This window comes from Sciurus vulgaris, assembly GCF_902686455.1.
Source record: "Sciurus vulgaris genome assembly, chromosome: 13".
NCBI classification, from domain to species: domain Eukaryota; kingdom Metazoa; phylum Chordata; class Mammalia; order Rodentia; family Sciuridae; genus Sciurus; species Sciurus vulgaris.
In genome coordinates this window covers 92,031,149-92,051,357 of record NC_136474.1, presented here as the reverse complement: position 1 = coordinate 92,051,357, position 20,209 = coordinate 92,031,149, and the positions used below count along the sequence as shown (strand labels likewise).

Sequence of the window (20,209 nt, the reverse complement as noted above, 5' to 3'; positions counted from 1 at the left end):
CAAACCTCTGTACAGGACTCTCATAAAGCTATGAACACGGGTGGACTGGGCTGCTTTTGATCCTTCCCGTTTTTTGCAATAAATAATGAAACAAATTTATTTATTTGTAAACATCTGAGACCTGTAGATGATATCAAAGAGAGATCTCCATAGCGTGTCCTCCTGCAATGCATACCCCCTCTCCCCAACTTTAGGAAACTGTCCATCTCTCTTGGTTGAAAGGGTAGTGGTCAGGAAGCAATTCTTTGGGACTCGCACCTGGCCTTGAGTTTCTTGTGATAGCCTGCATTCCTTACTGACTTTTCAAGTAGTTCTGTGTAGCTAACAGCCTTATAAGCCCACAGCTGTTTAGACTTGAATGTCGATCTCTCCTGGGGAAAATGAGTTTCTTCCCCAGCTTATTGCAGTGTGGGACAATCCAACCCTGAACTTGGAGAGGACTGGAACTGCCTGTAAGCGGGAGGGATGACTCTTTTTGTGACAGTACTGGCTACCAGCACCTCTTTGTGGGTCTAGCAACAACAACAACAACAACAACAACAACAACAACAAAAACAATTGGATTATCTTATTACTTTTTCTACCTTGCTCTTTTGAGACTTTCCCTCTGTAATGAACATTAATTTGTATTCATCTATTCACCTTTCCCAGATTATTTGTACAATAAGGTAACTGTCCAGGCTGGAGAGGTAGCTTTGTAGCTTAGTGGTGGAGCAGCACTAGCCTAGCATGCACAGGTCCTTGGTTTTATCCATAGCTTAACACACACACACACACACACACACACACACACACACACACAAATGCAGGAATGCACACACACACAACTTTCCTTTTTTATCTTTTTTTGAGTAGGGTTCTTGTTTTGTCTTTTTTTTTTGGAATTGGGATTCGAACCCAGGGCTTTGTGAGTGCGAGGTAGCTACTGAGCTACATCCCAGCCCTAGAACTTTCTTTTTACTCTGCATCTCCCAAGTATTTACCTAGAAATTTAAAAATTGTGTTAACCCTTGTGTAACAAATCTACACATTTGGGAGAGACAAAGTTTAGCATTTATGAATTAGCATTCGTGATTCATTCTTTGTATGCCTGGCAATGTGTCCACTGGTTCCAGGTGTTATCGCATCGAATGTCCACATAAATCGTCAACATGCCATCTCAACCTCACAGAGGACAGCCACGCCATGAGCCACGCCTCCGAGGCTGCTGAGGTGCTCTTCCCTCGTCACCAGATCTCTGGTGGAGTCGCCACCAGAACCCTTATCCTCAGGATTCAGGAGCAGATGCGATGAGAGCCACACCAACCGTGAATTCCAAAGGACCAGGGCCCGACTGTGAGCTCCCTCTCCCGTGGTGTCTGGGAGGGACTAGAGCCCTTAAGGGCAGAAGCGTCACCTGTCCGCTGACTGCCCGGATGGGGGACCCCGGCTGCCTGGTTATACCATCACAGGCCAAATACTTTAATTTTTCTTTTTTTTAGTCTCAGTGTTTGCTTATCTCTAAATTGGAGTCGATGCACTCTGTTTTGAGTGTGACAAATGTTACAGAAGATGTGCTTTTAGAGTGAGGAGCACAGTGTTTTCACATCTGAGGCGCCTGGTGGAGATGCTGCATTGTCATTGCCTCTACTGCTCCGCACAGCTAGAGGTGTCTATGTGTATGTGTCGAAACACAGAAATGTGTCAAAATCGAGCTACGGAAGGAATGACAATGGAGGCAGCAACACACATTTGAATCTCAGCCTAAGAGAGAAGCACAAAACCCAAGAAAAGGAACATGAAGGACAAATTGTCAGTGTGGCCGGAGGGGGAAGGTGGGAACAGATGAGCAATGCCAGGGGCGGGGTGTGTATGTGTGTGTGTATGTGTGTGTGTGGTGTGTGTGTATGTGTGTGTGTATTTGTATGTGTTCGCATGTGTGCGCACACGCACACACAATAGAAGCTGGGGAGGCTTTCCCGCCTGAGCAGGGCGTTAGGAAATGTTCCACAGAGCACAGGTCAGCATGTGCCTGTGACACCCAGGCAAGAGGACCTGGGCAGGGAAGCACTGGAAGCCAGTATTACGAAGGTACAAACCACCAGGAACTCACTGGTGTGACCCGTGGAATGTGTGTCAGTTGTCAGATGCATTGTGCTGCTGGGTCAGAAGCGCACACGCGTGCACTCAGCTGGGAACGCTCCATCCTGTTCTTGGAAAGTTGCTCGTGATGTGGATTCTGAGTGGAGCCGAGACCCTGGGCCCGTACGCCAGCCACACCCTGCACTGCCTGGATCCGTCAGAATAGTTCTCCGAAGATTGATGGGTTTCTCACAGACATGGCTTGATTTTCAATAGGGGACACGTCACACTTACGCTTCCATCTTATTCACGATAAGAGGAAATGAATCAGGAGCCAACTTGCTGAGTTTGTACCAGGATAACAAATAAAAGGTGTTCTACATAGTCTTTTAGTGAAAGTTGCTAGATGTCATTCAATTGAACTTCACAGAAAAGTTATTTACATTAAATTTGAAATAAAATGAAAGTTATTATTTATATTTTAATGAAAGTTATTATTTATATTTTAAAATCCTGCATTGGCCAAAATATTTTCAGGTAGTGCAAAAAAAGTCAAGCAGTAGAATAACCATAGAAATCATTACAAACATCTACATAAATATTTTAAACTATATTCTTATTTATAGACTATAATGCTTTTAAGGATATTTACATACAAGCACACATATATATATAAATATTTATGCATTTATATTGTTAATGCCTATCTCTTTCTCTGGATCATCGGTATCAGTAAGTAGATGCATTTACAGAGCTATTCTTTGAATATAAAAAACGGGATGAATGCATACATGTTAAGCATTAAATTTCATGGTCGTCTTACATCAAAATTTTCCTCTTTTTAAATTTTAAATATGTAAAATCTAGAGACTGTACTTAAGTTTTTACAAATAATTAATTTCCAATATGCGCACATAATGAAAACTGGGATGAATTTTTAGTAGCAATTAAAACTATTTTTACTGTTTAAAAATAAAGCTGTTTTTTTGTCATATGAATTAGCTCCTAATTATTGGACTTTTCTTCAAGCTCAGGTGGTGTGCTAACACTGTGGAGCAGACATTATTATTGTGCTCCTCTTAGCCTCTTCTAAGAAGGCGTAGCGAAAGCACAGAGACCCCAAGTGACTCGCCCCAGCTTGCAGAGCCCTGGTCAGGCTTCCTCTAGGGTCTCTTGCTGACCACCATGGGGTTCTGCTTCCACCGCCTGTGTGCTTTCACTGAGCATGCCTGGGGAGTGGACAGTACGCCGATGTTCAAGGAAAGCACATTGATTAGCCTTTTATGAAATACCAAGGTCGACTTTCAGATGTGTTAGTTGACCCACGGGTAGGGTAGCTTACATTATTTTTCTTCTGTTTGAAAGCACTTTTCCAAAGAAGAGAGTCTGATGAACTGGGTTTTATGTGTGTGTGTCCTATGGTTGTATGATTTGGATTAACTGTTGAAATCTGTTCTTTTCAATTAAGAAAGCCCATGGCGTGTCCTTGTCGTTGCTCGGTTCCATCCGCCAAAACAAAAGAAACAAAGCTATTTTTAACATGGAAGTTGTAGTCTGTTACATTGGACCCTCATTTTCTGTATGCAGTTACAGCTCTAGATGCTTAGATATAAGGAACACTAACATTCATGCATTCTCTGAAGTGACTTGGAGTATGCAGAACAGCTTTTTAGAAAAAAGAACATGATCTAAGTGAACTTTCTACTCTTACATTGTGTTATGGAACTACTGACCAGACAAATTGTATGTTGACTCAACATTTTCATCTCATTGTGTATTAAAGAAGAAATCTGGTTTATGTGGTATGTGTGTGTGTGTGTGTGTGTGTGTGTTTAAAGAATAAATTTCCCTTAGTGTTCTGAAACTGAACAGCAGTAAGCGAAATGATTAATTAGGCTCACGGGTCCACTTTTATTATTGATCAAATTAGCATAGTACAGTAACAGAGCCACATCAATGTTTATAGCAGCTCAATTCACAATAGCTAGATTGTGGAACCAACCTAGATGCCCTTCAACAGATGAATGGATAAAGAAACTGTGGTATACTGTGGTATATATACACAATGGAATATTATTCAGCCATAAAGAAAAATAATATTATGGTATTTGCAAATAAATGGATGAAATTGGAGAATATCGTGCTAAGTGAAATAAGCCAATCCTCAAAAACCAAAGGCTGAATGTTTTCCCTGATAAATGGATGGCGCTATATAATGGGGGTGGAGGGGTGTGGAGTGAGAGAAGAATGGAGGAACTTTAGATTATGTAGAAGGAACTGAGAGGGAGGGGGTATGAAAAATGGTGAAATGAGACAGACATCATTACCCTATGTACATGTATGATTACACGACTGGTATGAATCTACATAGTGCACAACCATAGAAATGAAATGATATACCCCATGTGTGTACAATGAATCAAAATGCAGTCTGTGAAAAATTAAAAAATTAAAAAATAATTAAATCAAAAAGAAAAAAAAAAAAAACATGATCTAAATGAACTTTTTATTCTACATTGTGTTATGGAACAACTGACCAGACAAATTGTATGTTGGCCCTCAACATTTCCACCTCATTGTGTATTAATGAAGAAATCTGGTTTGTGTGTGTGTGTGTGTGTGTGTGTCTGTGTGTCTGTGTGTCTGTGTGTCTGTGTGTTTAAAGAATAAATTTCTTAGTGTTCTGAAACGGAACAACAGTGAGACAATTAATTAGGCTTACGGGTCCACTTTTATTATCAATCATAAAAACTTGTTCTGATTGAGCTTGCATTGATTCGCTACCATCAGTGTTTATCAAATCCATTCATCAAGATTTCTCAAGTACGTGAGTGGCATTCTCCAGCAGGGAATGGGTCTTTGTCAGTAATAATGAAGGAGCTTGCCTTATGACTGTTATTGATTATATTGAGTGGTAGGAATAGAACTTTGAAGAATTAATTTACTCACAGTTATTCTTATCAGATATTATTGCTGCTTGCACTCATAAACCACCCAGCTAACCCTTTCCCTACAGAAGAAGGCCAGCTTCATGGGAAAACATAAATGGAGTAGGGACAACCCACTTAATTTAGTTGACTTGGGCACAAAGTTGGCTCCATTCTCTCTGTTCTTTCCTTTCCTCTTGGGGCTCCTTTCCTCTTACGTCTTCCTCTGAGCTGCCTGTGTTCTTTGACACTCTTCTAATGCAAATGGGGTGGTAGAGTAAAACAGTGTCCTTGCTTCTTCAGAAATGCCTCTGATTAGCACATTATAAAAGGATAGAATTTATTTTAAAATAATTATTCCTCAAAATGTTCCCAGTTGTTGAAAAGTGAGGCTTTTTTCATTTTTTATTTTATTAAGTGCATGAAACTGACTTGCTTTGAATCCTTTCCATTTCTACTAATAAGAAACATAGTGTGTCAACTAGCAAATAATAATAATAATAATAAAACACTTATTTGACTTCAGGGAAGGAGTTTTACGTGAGACTCTGATGTTCCTGCTCCTATCCACCAGTGTTTGGGGTGTTCACAGGATTGACCGCTGTGGTCAGCAGCCACTTGGCAAGTCCTGCTGACGGATTCTGTAAAGGGGGGATGCAGTCTTGCCATTTGCTGGTATTTCAATAGCACTGGTGCTGTTTGCCCTTAAATTGTACACAGCACATTTCTGCTGACTAGGAGATAGGAATTGCAGGAAAATGGGAGCATCCTAAATGTTTTTTTTTTAAATAATTCTTATTATGTGAGGCTGCTCAGCTCCAAATATGTTTTCAAATTATGTATAGTATTAGAAGATTACAAATTAATAGTGAAAATTCCCCTTTTTTATTTACTTAATTTTTTTTTAAAATATCAGAAAAAATTTTTTTTCTTTTATTCCTGTCTTCTCAGCTGCTCTTTACCTTTGGGCATTTTATAACCTCTGCAAAGCTTTTAAGAACATAAAAAGAAAACAAAATTTCTTTCACACCATTTCTGTCTGAGTGTGTGTGTGTGTGTGTGTGTGTGTGTGTGTGTGTATGTGTGTGTGAATGTGTCTAGCAACTCCACTAATGTCAAAATTAAATTATTTCAGGGCCTTGGAAGCTTTATTGTCTCTGATGACTTCAGCCTGAACTCAATCAAGTCCAGCAGGCTAAATCCACAGCAGGCTTCTGGGCTTCTGGTGCAGTTTTTCTTCAGTGGCTCATATCACAAAGAAAGTCAAGACTTTCCTTGACAATGTGGCAGGAACACAGCTGAATGTGTTTTGGCAAAAGAATTTGAAGAACCTCAGCAGTTTCTAAGAGTAAGAGTGATCTCTATGAAATGGAAACAAATTCTAGCAGTGCATTCTATGTAAATATCTAGCTTTAAATAATTTTCCCAGTGATTTGAGTGTTAGTAATCTCTCTGCAATGGTTCCAGTTTGAAATTTGTTACGTTGACTTACTTCCCCCATGCACCCCTGAAACAAAGCTCTCTGTTAAAGCAAGACAGGCTTGGGGTTGAAAATGGACAGCTGAAGGTTGCCATGCTTCTTCCTATCACGGACAATTTCTGATCCTCACAGGGATGCAGGAGTGGGAAGCTGTAGTGAGGCATCTGCATGCAACAGTGGATGGGGTCCTCTCACCCTACTGGAGTCAGTCTCTGGGGGCGTTTCCTGAGAGGGCTTCCAGTGAGGTGATTACCCAGGAAGTTGACTGTGATGTCTGATCCACAGTTGTCTTAAGATACGGGAAACTTGATATTTCAAGAAGTTAAAAGATGTGAGATAATTCGATCCCACAAAATTGTGCAGTACTCGAGAGAAGGAAATTCCCCGTTCTTTTCTTGGTTTTCTCTTTGGCACTGTGCAGGTCACTGAGTATGGAATAACTGCATTATAATCTTGTGCATAGTGAATACGTAGTCAACCTGTCCTTAAAAAGGCTTTAATTGAGTCTGTCAAGCGTAATCGTTTCATTATCTTTCTCAATGAAGAAAATCAAAATACACTCTTTCAATATCCTTACCGATTTAGTAGTTTCTTTGTCTAGTGCTGTAAGAGATACATAGTTTTATTCATAGTACTGGAAAATTTTTCTAGATATCAGATTCTTTAAGCATGAATAAAAATATGACCTACTTAGATTATGGAAATATATCAAAATGTTTATTCATATGGAATCCAAGAAGGAAGGTTATTCAGAAGGGCAAAACAAGGTTCTACAAAATATGTGCTGTCAAAAGACCGTACTGAGTTCTTTTTCTTGCAGTGTGTCGTGGTTTGGATATGAAGTGTCCCCTGAAGATTCTCATGCATTACTGCAGGAATGTTCAGAGGTAAATGCTTAGATTAGGAGGGTTGTGACCTAATCAGTGGATGAATCCATTTGCTGGATTAATAAATTGAGTGGATTCACTGGGTGGTGACTGTAAGCAGGTGTGGTGTGGTGGGGAGAAGTAGGTCATGGGTGTGAGGGAATGTGTGCCTCTGGGGATTTTGTTTTGTCTCTGGTTTGCTCCTCTTCCCTCCGCTTCACAGCTACCGTGAGCTTTCCTCCCCCAGACCATTCTGCCATGAAACTCTGCCTCTCCTCAGGCCCAGAGCAATGGAGTCAGCTGCTATGGACTGAACTCGAAACCGTGAGCCTCAAATAAACTTTTCCTTTTCTTAAGTGTTTTCGTCAGGCATTTTGCTCACAGTGATGAAAAGTTAATGCACAGTGAGAAATTAGTATCGAGACATTATTCTCACTGAGGTTTTCTTTTTTTTTTTAATCTATAAATCCATTAACACCCCTCAATGATCTCTCTTTAAAAGGATAAAACTAAATGCGAAAGTTGACTGCACAACTATGTTTGTGGCATCGTTACCTTTATAGATCTTTGTGATTTAATTTTATAAAATCATTTAAATCACATTAAATTATGTAAGCACTTGCTACCTGATCCATATCAATCCCACATGGTCTGGTTTTAGAACTGGAAAGTCAATTAGTAGTATCTTCTTGGTTTGCACCAGACAAAAAATGAATGAAATGCAACATTTTCAAATCTTGATAAACTTTTTCGTAATATTTCAACTCCTGAGCTACACTATTGTCTAATTGACAGAACAGGTGTGCATCTTTAAATAACAAATGAGTTAGAGGGAATTCAAATACTCTCTCATACTTGGAACTTCTTTTTTAAAGAGTTTTGTGCACATACAGGAGGTATCTTAAAAGAAAATGTTGTGTTTTAAAGATCCAGGTCCTAGAATTATGATCCTGGAATTTTGGCAGTTATCAAGTTGAGGTAACCTGCCTTCAGAAAAGGACTAGTTGAGTGGACTAGAAGTGAAGAAATTTTTACCAGCATTAGCTTTCACAAGACTTTATAAGTGAAATTGTTTTTGAAATTAAACTGAATACTCCATTTACCTGTGTGCACTAAGGATGGAATCTCTGTTGCTAGAAATGTATGGTTTTAAGGTGGAGCTTCAGTGGGCCTGTTTTGGAATATCTGTTGCATTTTCTTTTATCTCTGAGTTTTAGCCTCATATCCAGGGTGCATCCACTGCCCGAGTTCCTAGGGAGTGAACCCTCTGTCCCTGAGCCCTCAGCAGCAATTGCTTGATCCACTTCCCTGACTTGCCTCTCAGTGGTTCTGGTTATGATAAACACACAACAGTAAAAGCTAATGTGAGTTAAATTTTGTTTTGCAATTTTTTGGCACAAGATGGTTAGACATATTTGAAAATGTATGAAAGATGAAATATTGCCACAGTTTAGAATAATAATTTGTGGACTTTACAATTACTGCAAGTCCTATAATTATTCAAAATCATTCCCATGTCAACATCACAAGAACAAACACTTTCATGGGGTAGTGTGTGTGCTTGCTTCAATTCTTAGCACTTTATATAGACCAAGCTTTTATATGGAAACCTCAAAATGACCAACTGGATAGAACTATTATGTCCCCACGTTACAGACAAAGGAGAACAAGGCACAGAGTTTAAGTGACTTGCCCAGGGTTCCGCAGCCAGGGAGTGGTTGAACTGGGAAGTCAGCTGAGACCCATGTGGGGTACTCTCCACCATGGCGGACAACCATGGTTGCATGAAAGCACTCTTTGTTTCCTTCATGAAAGTGTAATTTAAACCTTTCTCTTATGAAAATTCATCTGCTTAGAACAATGATAAGAACTTCAGCTGTTAACTAACAGCAAATGATATCACAATCTTTAATTTTGGTTGAAAAAGACCATCAGTAGGTTGTACATGTAGGCTGATAAAGAATGCACAAGTCTCTTGAATAATTGGAAATTGGTAGTTTTAGTCTTCCACTTGATTGGGACCACTAGGAATATGCCATATTAATTAGATAATTGCTACCAGGGTTGGTTTAAATTTAACCCAAATCTTTCTAGAAGGGTAAGTCTTACCAGCTCAATCAATTCCACAGTTATATAGCAACAATCCCAATAATGCTCAAACTACTTATGCATTCCCACAGAGGGTCAAATGGCCTGTATAAGCAGGATTTGCTCTTGTCCCCCTCAGGAGTTATGAAGGCTTTTTAAACCATATCCCAGACAGAGAGATAAAAATATATATGTAAAATTGGGGAAATCAGAAACACACCAAAAATATGCATTAATAACAACATAAGAACATTTGTTAAACTACTTGCTTCTTAGAAAGCAGAATTTTCTTTCATAATTCAAATTATTCAGTAGAATTTTAGCAATAAAAAATAATGCAATACTAGATAAAAATTTCATCACATCTTAAATGGAAATAGGCCTGTTGATGTATCAAAGAGAATGAGAAAGTTTCCCAAAGCATCCCCTGCCCTCTCAGAGATGAAATCTGGTGTATCTCTATTCCTTCTGCAGGAAGGAAGAAATTCATTCCATTGTCTGCTCTTTGAACAAAGCAGTAAAGTTTATAACTTTTATTTACAGTGGTATAAACTTTTTTTCTTCCGATTCTTTACTTAATTATTTATTTTAGACCCTGAATCTGCAGTACAGCTCCAGAACAGGATGCTAGGCCAATTATTCTGTTGGTAAATAGTATATGCTCCTCTGCAAGCACTTTATTATTGGCTCTGAAACATAGATTAAAAAAAAAAAAACTTAAAGTGTCAGAGCATCTATGATAAAGAAAGAGATGGAAAGTGAAATCCTCTCCGGTAGTACCTCCATTTTCCTAGTTACTTTGGGCCCATATTGGAATCTCGCACAGTGTATATGGAGCTACGTGGACAGAGTTGCCCTCACTTCACTGTCTAGACACTGCCCCTCTCTTTGGGTATTAAGGCAATAGGTAGAGACACAGAGTGCAGGGCTCACAAGTAGTGGCCACACATAACTAACCTCTGTGGTACAATGAGCAGCATACCAAAGAGATGAAAGACAGGTGAGGTCCCTGGGGCAAGTTCCTGGGGCCAGAGCAGGGTGGATACAGGCACTCCAGAAATGGACCCACATGAACACCATGAACACCAGACCACAGGGACATTCGTTCCCAAGCTATTAGGATACCAAGGAAGGAGCCTTACCCGGGCCTTCTGCTCCATTTCTAGCATTAATCTTTCGTGTTGCTCAGCTATGGCCAGTGTCGCAGAATGGACCTTCTGATAGATCATTTCTCCTTCCCTTGTTTGAAAAGTGAATAGTCCTTCTCCTGTGTCACACATTCTGTGAGAACAGAGATAGGGAAAGAGATGGGTCTTCACGTGTTCAAGCGGTAACAGTCCTCCACGTAAGACGCCCTTCCCTCACGCTACCTTCTCCTCGCTCTCAGCAGTTAGTGAAGCAAGTCATCCTTGGCCAGCCCCGACAGAAGCATTTTAAACTGCACTGGGGAAGGGAACTGAAAGTCCATCAGGACTTGGACTTCTAAAGACAAAGCGTTCACCCAGCATTAAGCAACAGATAAAAGTGACTCAGGTCATTGCAGTGCATTCAGTATGGAAGAGAGAGTAAAAGACAGCAGTTATTTTCTTAAATGTCCTCATGTGCTTGATATAACAGCACCAGCACCTATGAGTTTGTAGCTCCTAAAATGTGAAGGACTTGAGAAAAATCTGCAATTTTGCGTTCGCTGGAACCAAGCAGAAAGTGACTACACAGCTTTTATACCTTTTTCATTTCATGTATTTTTTTAATTTATGGATTTGCATACATAGGCTGAGTCTTAAAATTGACAGACTGATTCTTAAGTCAATCTTGGTATAACTCAGGGCGCGACATGACGTAAAGGAGACTCTGTTCAGAATATTAGTCTTTGGTTTGAACATTGTCTGCCAATTGCCAGCAGTGTGCACCTGGTGAGTTGGTAAACTGGCCTGTGCCTGCTTTGCACACCTCTAAAATAGGAGTTCTAGGATCCTATCTATCTTGATGAAGTGAAAAAAAGTCGGTAGACAAAATATTTACAGTGTTCCTTAGCACATATTAAGTACTCAACAATGTTAACTATTGCTATTTTCATTATAAACTTTGGAATTAATCATAAGGAAAGTTTGGAAATAGTGAAATTTCTACCATAGAGAAATGATTGGGTTAATTCTATTTTTAGTCTATTATTGTGATACAGATTATTTTACTATTATGATGTAGTGTTTTGGAAAGACTATTAAGCAACTATTGCTGTCCTTACCTCTGGACATAGAACCACATTAAAATTCTTACTGTGTAAATTTGAGAGGAAAAATCAGAATATAAGTCACTTTTTAATTATCAATCAAAATGTAACTATAATTGACTTTTAAAACCATACTATTTACAAATTCACAGACAAGTAGGAATTCAGGTAAGTTTTATTAACAAATCTAATTCTAAAATGAAAAGGATTTTAATTACTATTTTAGGCCAGCTTTTAAACATAATGGAAAGCCTTCGGAAAGACCTACCCCAATTAACATGAGTTGATATTGATTAATATCAATGTGATATTAATCCTCAGACATTGGATATGGACCGGGCCACTGTATTGTTGGTTTTCAGATGACACCATCAAACGATTTGCAGGTTCCAACATCAAAATACTCATGAGGCCAAACTATTTCTTCAAGCACCGAAAGGAGTTTCGATTCTACTCTATGTTTCTCCAAGGAATTTTCAGCAGAAAAGAACTGCCTCGGGAGTCTCCAGACATTGCAGAGGCTGCCACGGTGATCCCTTAGGGCCCCTGGAGCCAGCACTTAGCTTTTGTGAAAGTGATCTTAATAAAATTCACTCAGCGTGAAATGGAAATCCTGGGGGGAAAATGAAGAGTTTTTGCAAAGTGAAACAAATGAACTTTCTCTGTTGATTCAGGGGAGTAAGGAAATCCAAGAGCGGCAGCAAAGTCACTGGTAGGTCCGAGTGCCTCTTGTTTGAGGTGGAGTGTTGTTCCTGGTCCTCTGAAAACACTGCCTATTAACCTCCAGAAATGAGATAAGGAAGGCACCAATTGTTATTTCACACTCAGTCACTGAGATGTAAGATTCTAATGCTTGTCCACTTCCTGGGACTTAGCTCTGCCCTGGGGGGAAGTCTGAATGCTTACAGAAGGTTTTATTTATTTATTTTTCCAGTCTCTGAAATGACTCCTGTAAATTCATCCTTTGATCAAGAAACAAGGCCTTTAAAAAATATTGGCATAAAAAGCAAAGAAACAGAAGGTGTTCTTCAATGTCTCTGAAACGTTGGTGCCTAAGCCAAGCTGAAGGTCAGAATTCTTCATGGTCCTGTCGGCCCTGTTGAAATGAACACCTTAGGCTTCTTTGTTGTTTGTTAAATGTGTTGTGGCGGGGTGGGGGCTGGCAGGGAACCGATATGGAGGCTTTTATTATCTGTGTAAACAGCTTGGTGGTGGCGAGCCAGTACTGGAGGAAATGGCAGGCAAAAAGATGGAGTAATTTAGATGGCTTTTGACCTGCTTCTTGAAATAGGGCCCAAGGCCAGCGGTGCAGGAATCTGAATCTGCATGTTGACCATGTCCCCAGGCAGTTCTATGCACATTGTGAAACGTGGGACTCAAATGAGCACAAATTAGAAGCCTCATTGGTGCAGGTTTTTTAAAGATGTGATACGTGAAGCTGAAAGTTAGAAGGGAAGAAAGAACAGAAAAAGGGCAGACGCCAACCAGAAAGGTTCCTTCACTTAACTTGGAGAGAGTCAGAGAGAGGTGCTGGTTATATTTGAGTACAGTCACTCCTTGCCCCCAGCACAACATGCAATGATTGCATTTATTTTGAGAAAAAGTGAAAATATGGATAGCATCTGTTATTCTGACTCCAAACTAGAATTCAATTGATATTTAAAGACAACTGCAAATATTATCTTTGACTTAGTAAGGTATTTGTACAAAATTAATGCATTTTCTTATCTAAAATGAAATGTTGAAGAATAAAATCTTGAAGGTCCCTTCTAATTCTGAGTCACGATCCTAAGAAGTGAGTACTATTGACACACCTGTTTCCATGGTGTTTTTTCTTGCTTGTTTTCTGTTTTTGTTTGTTTCGACACTGTTTGTTATATGGAAAATTATAACAGCGTAAGTTTCAAGAGACTAGGGCACGAATTTGAAACATCTTGCCATGGCCTGTCACGTAAATCAAGTACATATTTTTTTAAGTAGGTACTATTAAGCCAACACTGTCTTGAGCCTGAGGTAAGAGGAGGGGAAAACAGACATAACCCACTGTTTCTGAGACTTTTCAAGAAGAGGGAAGAAAAGCCCTTGTCACAGAAGCACATGGTTACTGTGGTAGGAGGACTGGCCTGAGCAGAGGGGTCACCTACAGACTCCTCGTCTGTAGAATGGGGCACCAAGCCTTAGTCACAAGATTTTTTTTATTTTTTATTTTTATTAGATAATGTATGTGGTAGTGAGCAGGAAAGGACTAATTCAGCATGACCAGATTACGCAAGCCATGTGATTTCATGGAAAGTCCTCTTTGTAGGGCGGGCCCTTGGCTGGCTTCTGATTACAGCCTCTGGGCCTTTTGAATACTCTGCCTGTTCCTTAACCAGTTCAGCCAGAGGTTGAGGCCACACTCTGCTGATGGAGGCTGGAGTGTGAGCAGCTGAGGGGGGTCCTGAGGGTGCCTGTTGCCCACATGGCTGACCCCAGCGAATCCCAGGCGCCAAGGTTTGGGGAGCTCCTCTGGTTGACAGCACTCCTCACGTGCTGTCAGCCTCTCTGCTGGGAGTCCGTGTGTTCTGTGCAGCACCACTGGGAGGGGCCTGGGCCCCGTCTCAGGTCTCCTGGCTTTTCCCTTTGCCGGTTTTAAACAGTCCGTCTCGGGCGCGGCAGTCAGTCATGCTGTGAATGTGAAGGTTTTGAGTCTTGTGAGTCTTCTGGAAAATCATGAAGCCCGAGGATGGTTTGGGGCACCCTCCATCTACGACTGCTGGCCATCGAAGTATTTTTATACAATAAGAACCTAAAAATCCTTGTCTTTCTTCCAAATGTTTGTGACCAGATTCCTATTCCAGCATATTCTGTTTCTTTATCCTGTCTTGCCACTTACTTCCAGAATCTCTCAAAACAACACCAACAGGCTCATTTCTGTGATGTCCTACAAATACAGGTATCCACATAAGTTTTTTTTTTCTTCCTATTGTTATTTCCTCAGGGAGAATAAGAAATTATGTGGATATCTGTATTTATAGGAACCTGAACTCCAAATGAAGTGCTCCAATATACATGGCTTTTGTAGTCGCCTTCAAGGAGAGAAGCAGCCCTAACGTGAGCCCTGGAGGAGATTTTACTGAGAAAAAGCTCCCAACATGTAACTATGACCTCACTGTCCCCTTTTCCTATCAGTCTCAAACATAGTGCTCTATACAGTAGTGGCTTTGAAATGCCAGCTTTTCTTCTAAATGACAAGTGAAAGAAATTTGCCAAGTCAAAAAATATGGAGAACTTTACTTTAAAAAAAATAATAGGGATGCTTTAAAATAATTCTGTGAGTTTCTTGATGAAGTTTTCTACAGGCCAATCAGATGACCTCTGTCAATTTTACCCTTCTTCACAGCTGTATAGTCTCATTCTTACTTTAAGTTTTGAAATATTGTGTACATATTTAATAACCAAATGTTTATCCTCCATGTGCATGGAAATTTTTAAATGCCTGCAATGGAATAAAGCAGGAGAATATTCTTGAAAAGTCAGTGGTGTTTCTATCCAGAATTTAAAATTTAAAGGCAATGAAACTCTTAAAAGCACAGCTTTTCTTCAGAGTGGTTTAAATCAATTAATACTTTTATTTCATGAAAGGTTTAAATATTTATCATCACTTAACAATGCTGAAGTTTTACGTTTTTTTAGGCAGCTGTGAAAAGATTGGTTACTGCTTAGGAACTCTGGTGAGCCAAACATTGATCTGTGCAAAGAAACTATGATCAATATGAAAAATAGTCTAAAGCTTATGGGCAATAGACTAAGACATCATAGACAGCAGACTGAGGCACCATGGGCAGTAGGCTGAGGAATAATGGATGGTAGACTGAGGCACCATGGGCAGTAGACTGGGACATCATGGACAGTAAACTGAGGAATCATGGACAATAAGCTGAGGAATTGTGGAGAGTAGACTAAAGCATCATGAATGGTAGACTGAAGCATCATGGAAAATAGACTAGGGCATCCTGGACAGTAGACTGAAGCATTACAGATAATAGACTAAGGGCATCATGGGCATTAGGCTAAGACATTATGGACAGTAGATTGAAGCATCATGGATAATAGACTTGGGCATCATGAACAGTAGACTAGGGCATTGTGGAGACTAGACAGGCATTCTGGACAGTAGAATAGGGCATTATGGGCTGTAGACTGAGGCACTGTGGAGAGTAGACTAAGGCATCATGAATGGTAGTCTGAGACATTCCAGATGAAAGACCAAAACAATATCACAGAACACACAGAACACCCGGAAACAGAGCCAGTCTGAATGAGAGTTAAATATGTGGTCAAAGAGGAATTTCAGATCAGTGAGGGAAACTGACCTCTTCAAGAAACTGTTTCATGCTAGCCGTTTAGAAAAGAAAAACTTTTGTAATGTATATAAATCTTAAAATAGTACCTTAACTTCTTATGTGAATACTATTGCTATACTGCTTCTACAACTACTAATAGTTAAATCTCTAAAATATTTTGCCAAACACAAGGGAAAGATGAAAATAATATGCATAGTGTCATACAAACAATGCATGTGTGGGGCAATATTCCAGTTTCTTGGGAGGATCCAGCCTAGGAGATACACTCTTCATCATGGTGACTGCAGTTATTGACATCTATTCATTTATGAAATTTTTGCATTTTTGGACACTAGTTACTTGTCAGGGACTGTGTTAGATTCTGGATTTTCAGAGATGGCCATATTGTCTTTTCTTTTCTTTTTGGTTTCAGGGATTGAACCTAGGGTTGCTTAACCACAGAGCCACATCCCCAGCCCTTTTTAATATTTAATTCAAAGACAGGATCTCACTGAGTTGCTTAGGGCCTTACTGAATTCCTGAGGCTGACTGAACTCTCAATCTTCCTGCCTCAGCCTCCTGAGCTGCTGGGATTACAGGCATGTGCCACTGTGCCCAGCAGGTTAGTATGTTTTAAACCTTGTTTTTAGTATTTCAATTAACACTTTACATACATTCCTTAAAAGTATCAGAGTTGAAAACAATTGGTAAACAGATCATTTAAATCACCTTCAAGGTAGAAGATAAGAAATGGAATAAACATATCCCCCCATAAATAAAAGCATCAGTTTTTTCCTTTTGTCTCTTGAGATCTTTGATCTTCTTATATACAAGAGTTCAGTGCTCATCAAGGTTCATACTAATAATGCATCCCAGCTTAGAATGGAACCCTCATATCTTCATTTCCCCCTGCTGGGTCAGGTGTATGCTTCAAGTTTATTACTTCTAACCTTCATTAATTTTATTTATACACAATGGAAACTCCAGAATTGAAAAATACAATTAATAACCGAATTAAGAAGTAAAATCAGAGGATGAGTTTAAGATAAGAATGGAGAAGATTGAGGAATGTCTTGACAAGAGACTGATGGAAATCATTCAGTCTTAAGAACACAGAGGAAAAAGACTGATAATAAATGAACACAGTCATAGAATTCTTTGGGTAAATGTTAGTTCATCTAACATACATGTGCCTGGAATTCCAGAAGGAAAGAAGAGGAAAAGAGGGGAGAAAAAAATACATTGGGAATAATGGCCCCAAATTCCCAAATTTGATGAAAGACATGAATTTGCAGAGTCAAGTTTAGGAAATGCCAAGAATATGTTGATTTTGCTCCAATTGTTTTGGCTTTTGTAGCTGGATGTTCCTCTTTTCCTTCTGTTGTGCATTTCCCTATTGATTACCTTCTTCCTCCTATATTGACTTACCCTTTTTCTAAGGTTTCAATGAAAGCTTATCAAACTTATTTTCCTTATCATCATAGTACATTAATTTCATCCTTATTTTTCTCTGTTTCCTCCCTTGACTTTGAAGGATTCTGTTCTTTGATAGCTTTTATTAGAACTTGCAATAAAACTTTCAGAGCCCCTCTGTCTTTGCATAATTTGAGGATGATGTGTTTTCTTAATTTTCTCCCCATGTGTTGCTTCATAGGCCCATTATTGCCATGGTTAAAAAAATGACTTTATTGAAGTGAAGAGCAATTAAAAAATTTCAAATCCTATTACTTTGATGTAATGTCTTTGGATTTGGTTGTTCAACAGATCATAATGGGAATTTCCCTTCATCTAGTAGGTGCCCAGCTACCTCCTTTTGTGAACTGAATTTCAATAATGTCCTACTTCCTTTACCTATGGCTCATTCTAACTATGAAGAAAAAAAAATGGTCAAGTCTTTCCAAGTCTATCTTGGTTAATGTTTTGAAAAGGAAAATTTCCTTTTTAGTGAAAAAGCAGGTGTATTGGTAGAATATCAACTGGGACAGATAAACAGAGGGCAAAATAATTTCTTAACTGACATTACTTCATATAATGGTCAAAATGCAAAAGCAATTCAGAACTTGAGTCCCTTAGTAGAACAAGGAAACATGAAATAACAAAGCTAGATTTGATTTATAAAATGTAGTCTTTGGTTGAAGTGAATTCGCCTATTGGAATTCACTATTTTTGCTGTTGTGTTTACTCCTTAAATTGCACTGTGCTCTAGAGTTCTATTATTGGTCAACCTTTCCTCTTTCTCTCTATTTTTTCCCTGGCCACCCATCCATAATCATGAGTTTAACTACCACTATTTTTTGGTTGGCATTTCTTCTCTGAGTTTTTGACCCTTATTTCCAACTATGTGGTATTTTCCAAGCAAACAAAAGGTAAAAAATATCCCAGACTGATAGCATTAACTTTTTAGGCAAGGTTGCTCCTTGTTTGGTAAATTAACAAATGAATATTTCTTCCATTTCCCAAGGATAATATGCGGGAATCCTTGGAAGAACCTTTGCTGACACAGAAGCGTCAGGTTCATCCCCTGCTCCAGGGACAGCCCCTCCCGCTCCAACCTTGCTACACCTTTGGCGTTTTTCTCAATGACTGTGCTCATCCTGGTCTTTAGCACCATGCTCCTGCTGTCTCTGCCAGGATCCTCAGCCAGCCTTGGAGTCTGTCCTCTCAGACTCAGATGGGGTGTGTGTGTGTGTGTGTGTGTGTGTGTGTGCGCGCACATAGACATGTGTGTATATATAGGACATGTATATTTTACATTCTTGGATATATGTATGTAGCCCGCCCCTACCTCTCTGTGCCTCTCGTCTCTCTCTCTTCTTTCTCTCTCTCTCCTTCTCTCTCTCCTCTACCGGTTCTGTTTCTCTAGAGAACTCTAATTCAGCAGGTCTATCTTTGCCTTCTAACTTCTCCAGCCCTCCTCTACGTCTGTGAAAATCTGTTTTCCCGAGCCTGGGGAGGTTGAGAGATGAGTGAGATCCATGGTAGTTTCTGTCCTTACAAAGACACTGGTGACCGAAGGATGAAGAGAGACAGGTTTGAAAAGAGGCATTGCTTTCTGCTTCAGAGTTTGTGGGTTTTCTTTGTTACCAGCACTACTCTGGGAGCTCTTTTTGCTGAGATTCAGGTGGGCTTTCAGTCCCTAAGTCCCTGTAGAGAAGGCAGGAGGAGCTGCCCCTGATCCCTGGACCCGGGGAACCCTGTCTCCTCCCCAAACACAGCTGCAGATGAAGCAGGGCTGACGAGGGGCAGGAGGAGATGGCTTCTCTGTGTTGGCTAACTCTCTTACTAGCATGACAGATATTTTCCTTTACTGACAAAGCACTGTGGAGGCTTTCCCCTCATTGACTAAGGGCTTTATTTGCTTGGGCACTATTATTACAGAATACAAAACCAATATTTTGCTTCTGAAATTCAGAGTAAGAGTTGAGCTACTAGCTAGGCAGATGTTTGTGAATATTCAAAATGCTGGTTCTAGATGACCAAATCAATTTTACTATAAATCATACCTAGATGGATATTTGGACCCAACTTGAGAGGTGACCTATTCCTTCTAGACCTTTCAACTACAGACAAGGAAAAGGGGAAGAGTTGGGAAGCACGGGGTGTGGTGTCTGTGTCCAGGTGTCGTATCTTACTGGAGATTTCAGAGAAAGCAGGACTGTAAAATTAATTGGTGCCCAAATAGATGAACTGAAAGCCATACTCCTCACTCCTGGTTTGTGTGCAGGGATCCAGGATTCCTCTGCGGAGAACTGGGATTGAGAAGAGTAGAGTATTCGGTCTTCTAGGATTGAGGACACTGGCCAGGGTCAGTGGTGCATATTCCACAAAGGCTGCCTGAGCTTGGAGCCAAGGATCCCGTTACTCCAAAAGGTCACGAAAGTCTTTCATGTGGTCACACATCAAACTACATCAAACTTAAAAGGAGGGGCAGAAAAAAGTCTAACGCCAAGATGAGTCAACTTTTTCAAAATAGCCAGTTAATATTTTCTCTTTCCAGTGGGAAGTGGTTCAGAAGAAATAGAAATACAGAGAAAATAAAGAATGTACACTTTCTTATTGTTTTCGGATGATGCCTTGGTAATTTTTTTTCTTAGCTGATACATATGGTATAAAAGTTGCATACATTAATGAGGTACCATCTGATATGGTGATGATGCATGTATATGTGGTGCAGTGAAAATCTGTACCCAAGTAATGTTACATTCTTGAAACTGGTACCATTGTAAAATATT

At 39.7% G+C, this 20,209-nt stretch overlaps 1 protein-coding gene across 1 annotated transcript in view; it reads right to left on the bottom strand.

Moving 5' to 3' along the window:
- The window catches only part of DOK6 (docking protein 6), a 495,770-nt gene that overhangs the window by 98,222 nt on the left and 377,339 nt on the right, over positions 1-20,209 (bottom strand). Inside the window, exon 6 of the mRNA XM_079109215.1 lies at positions 10,565-10,703. Coding sequence (XP_078965341.1) covers positions 10,565-10,703 — 139 coding nt within the window. The remainder of the gene's footprint in view (positions 1-10,564; positions 10,704-20,209) is intronic.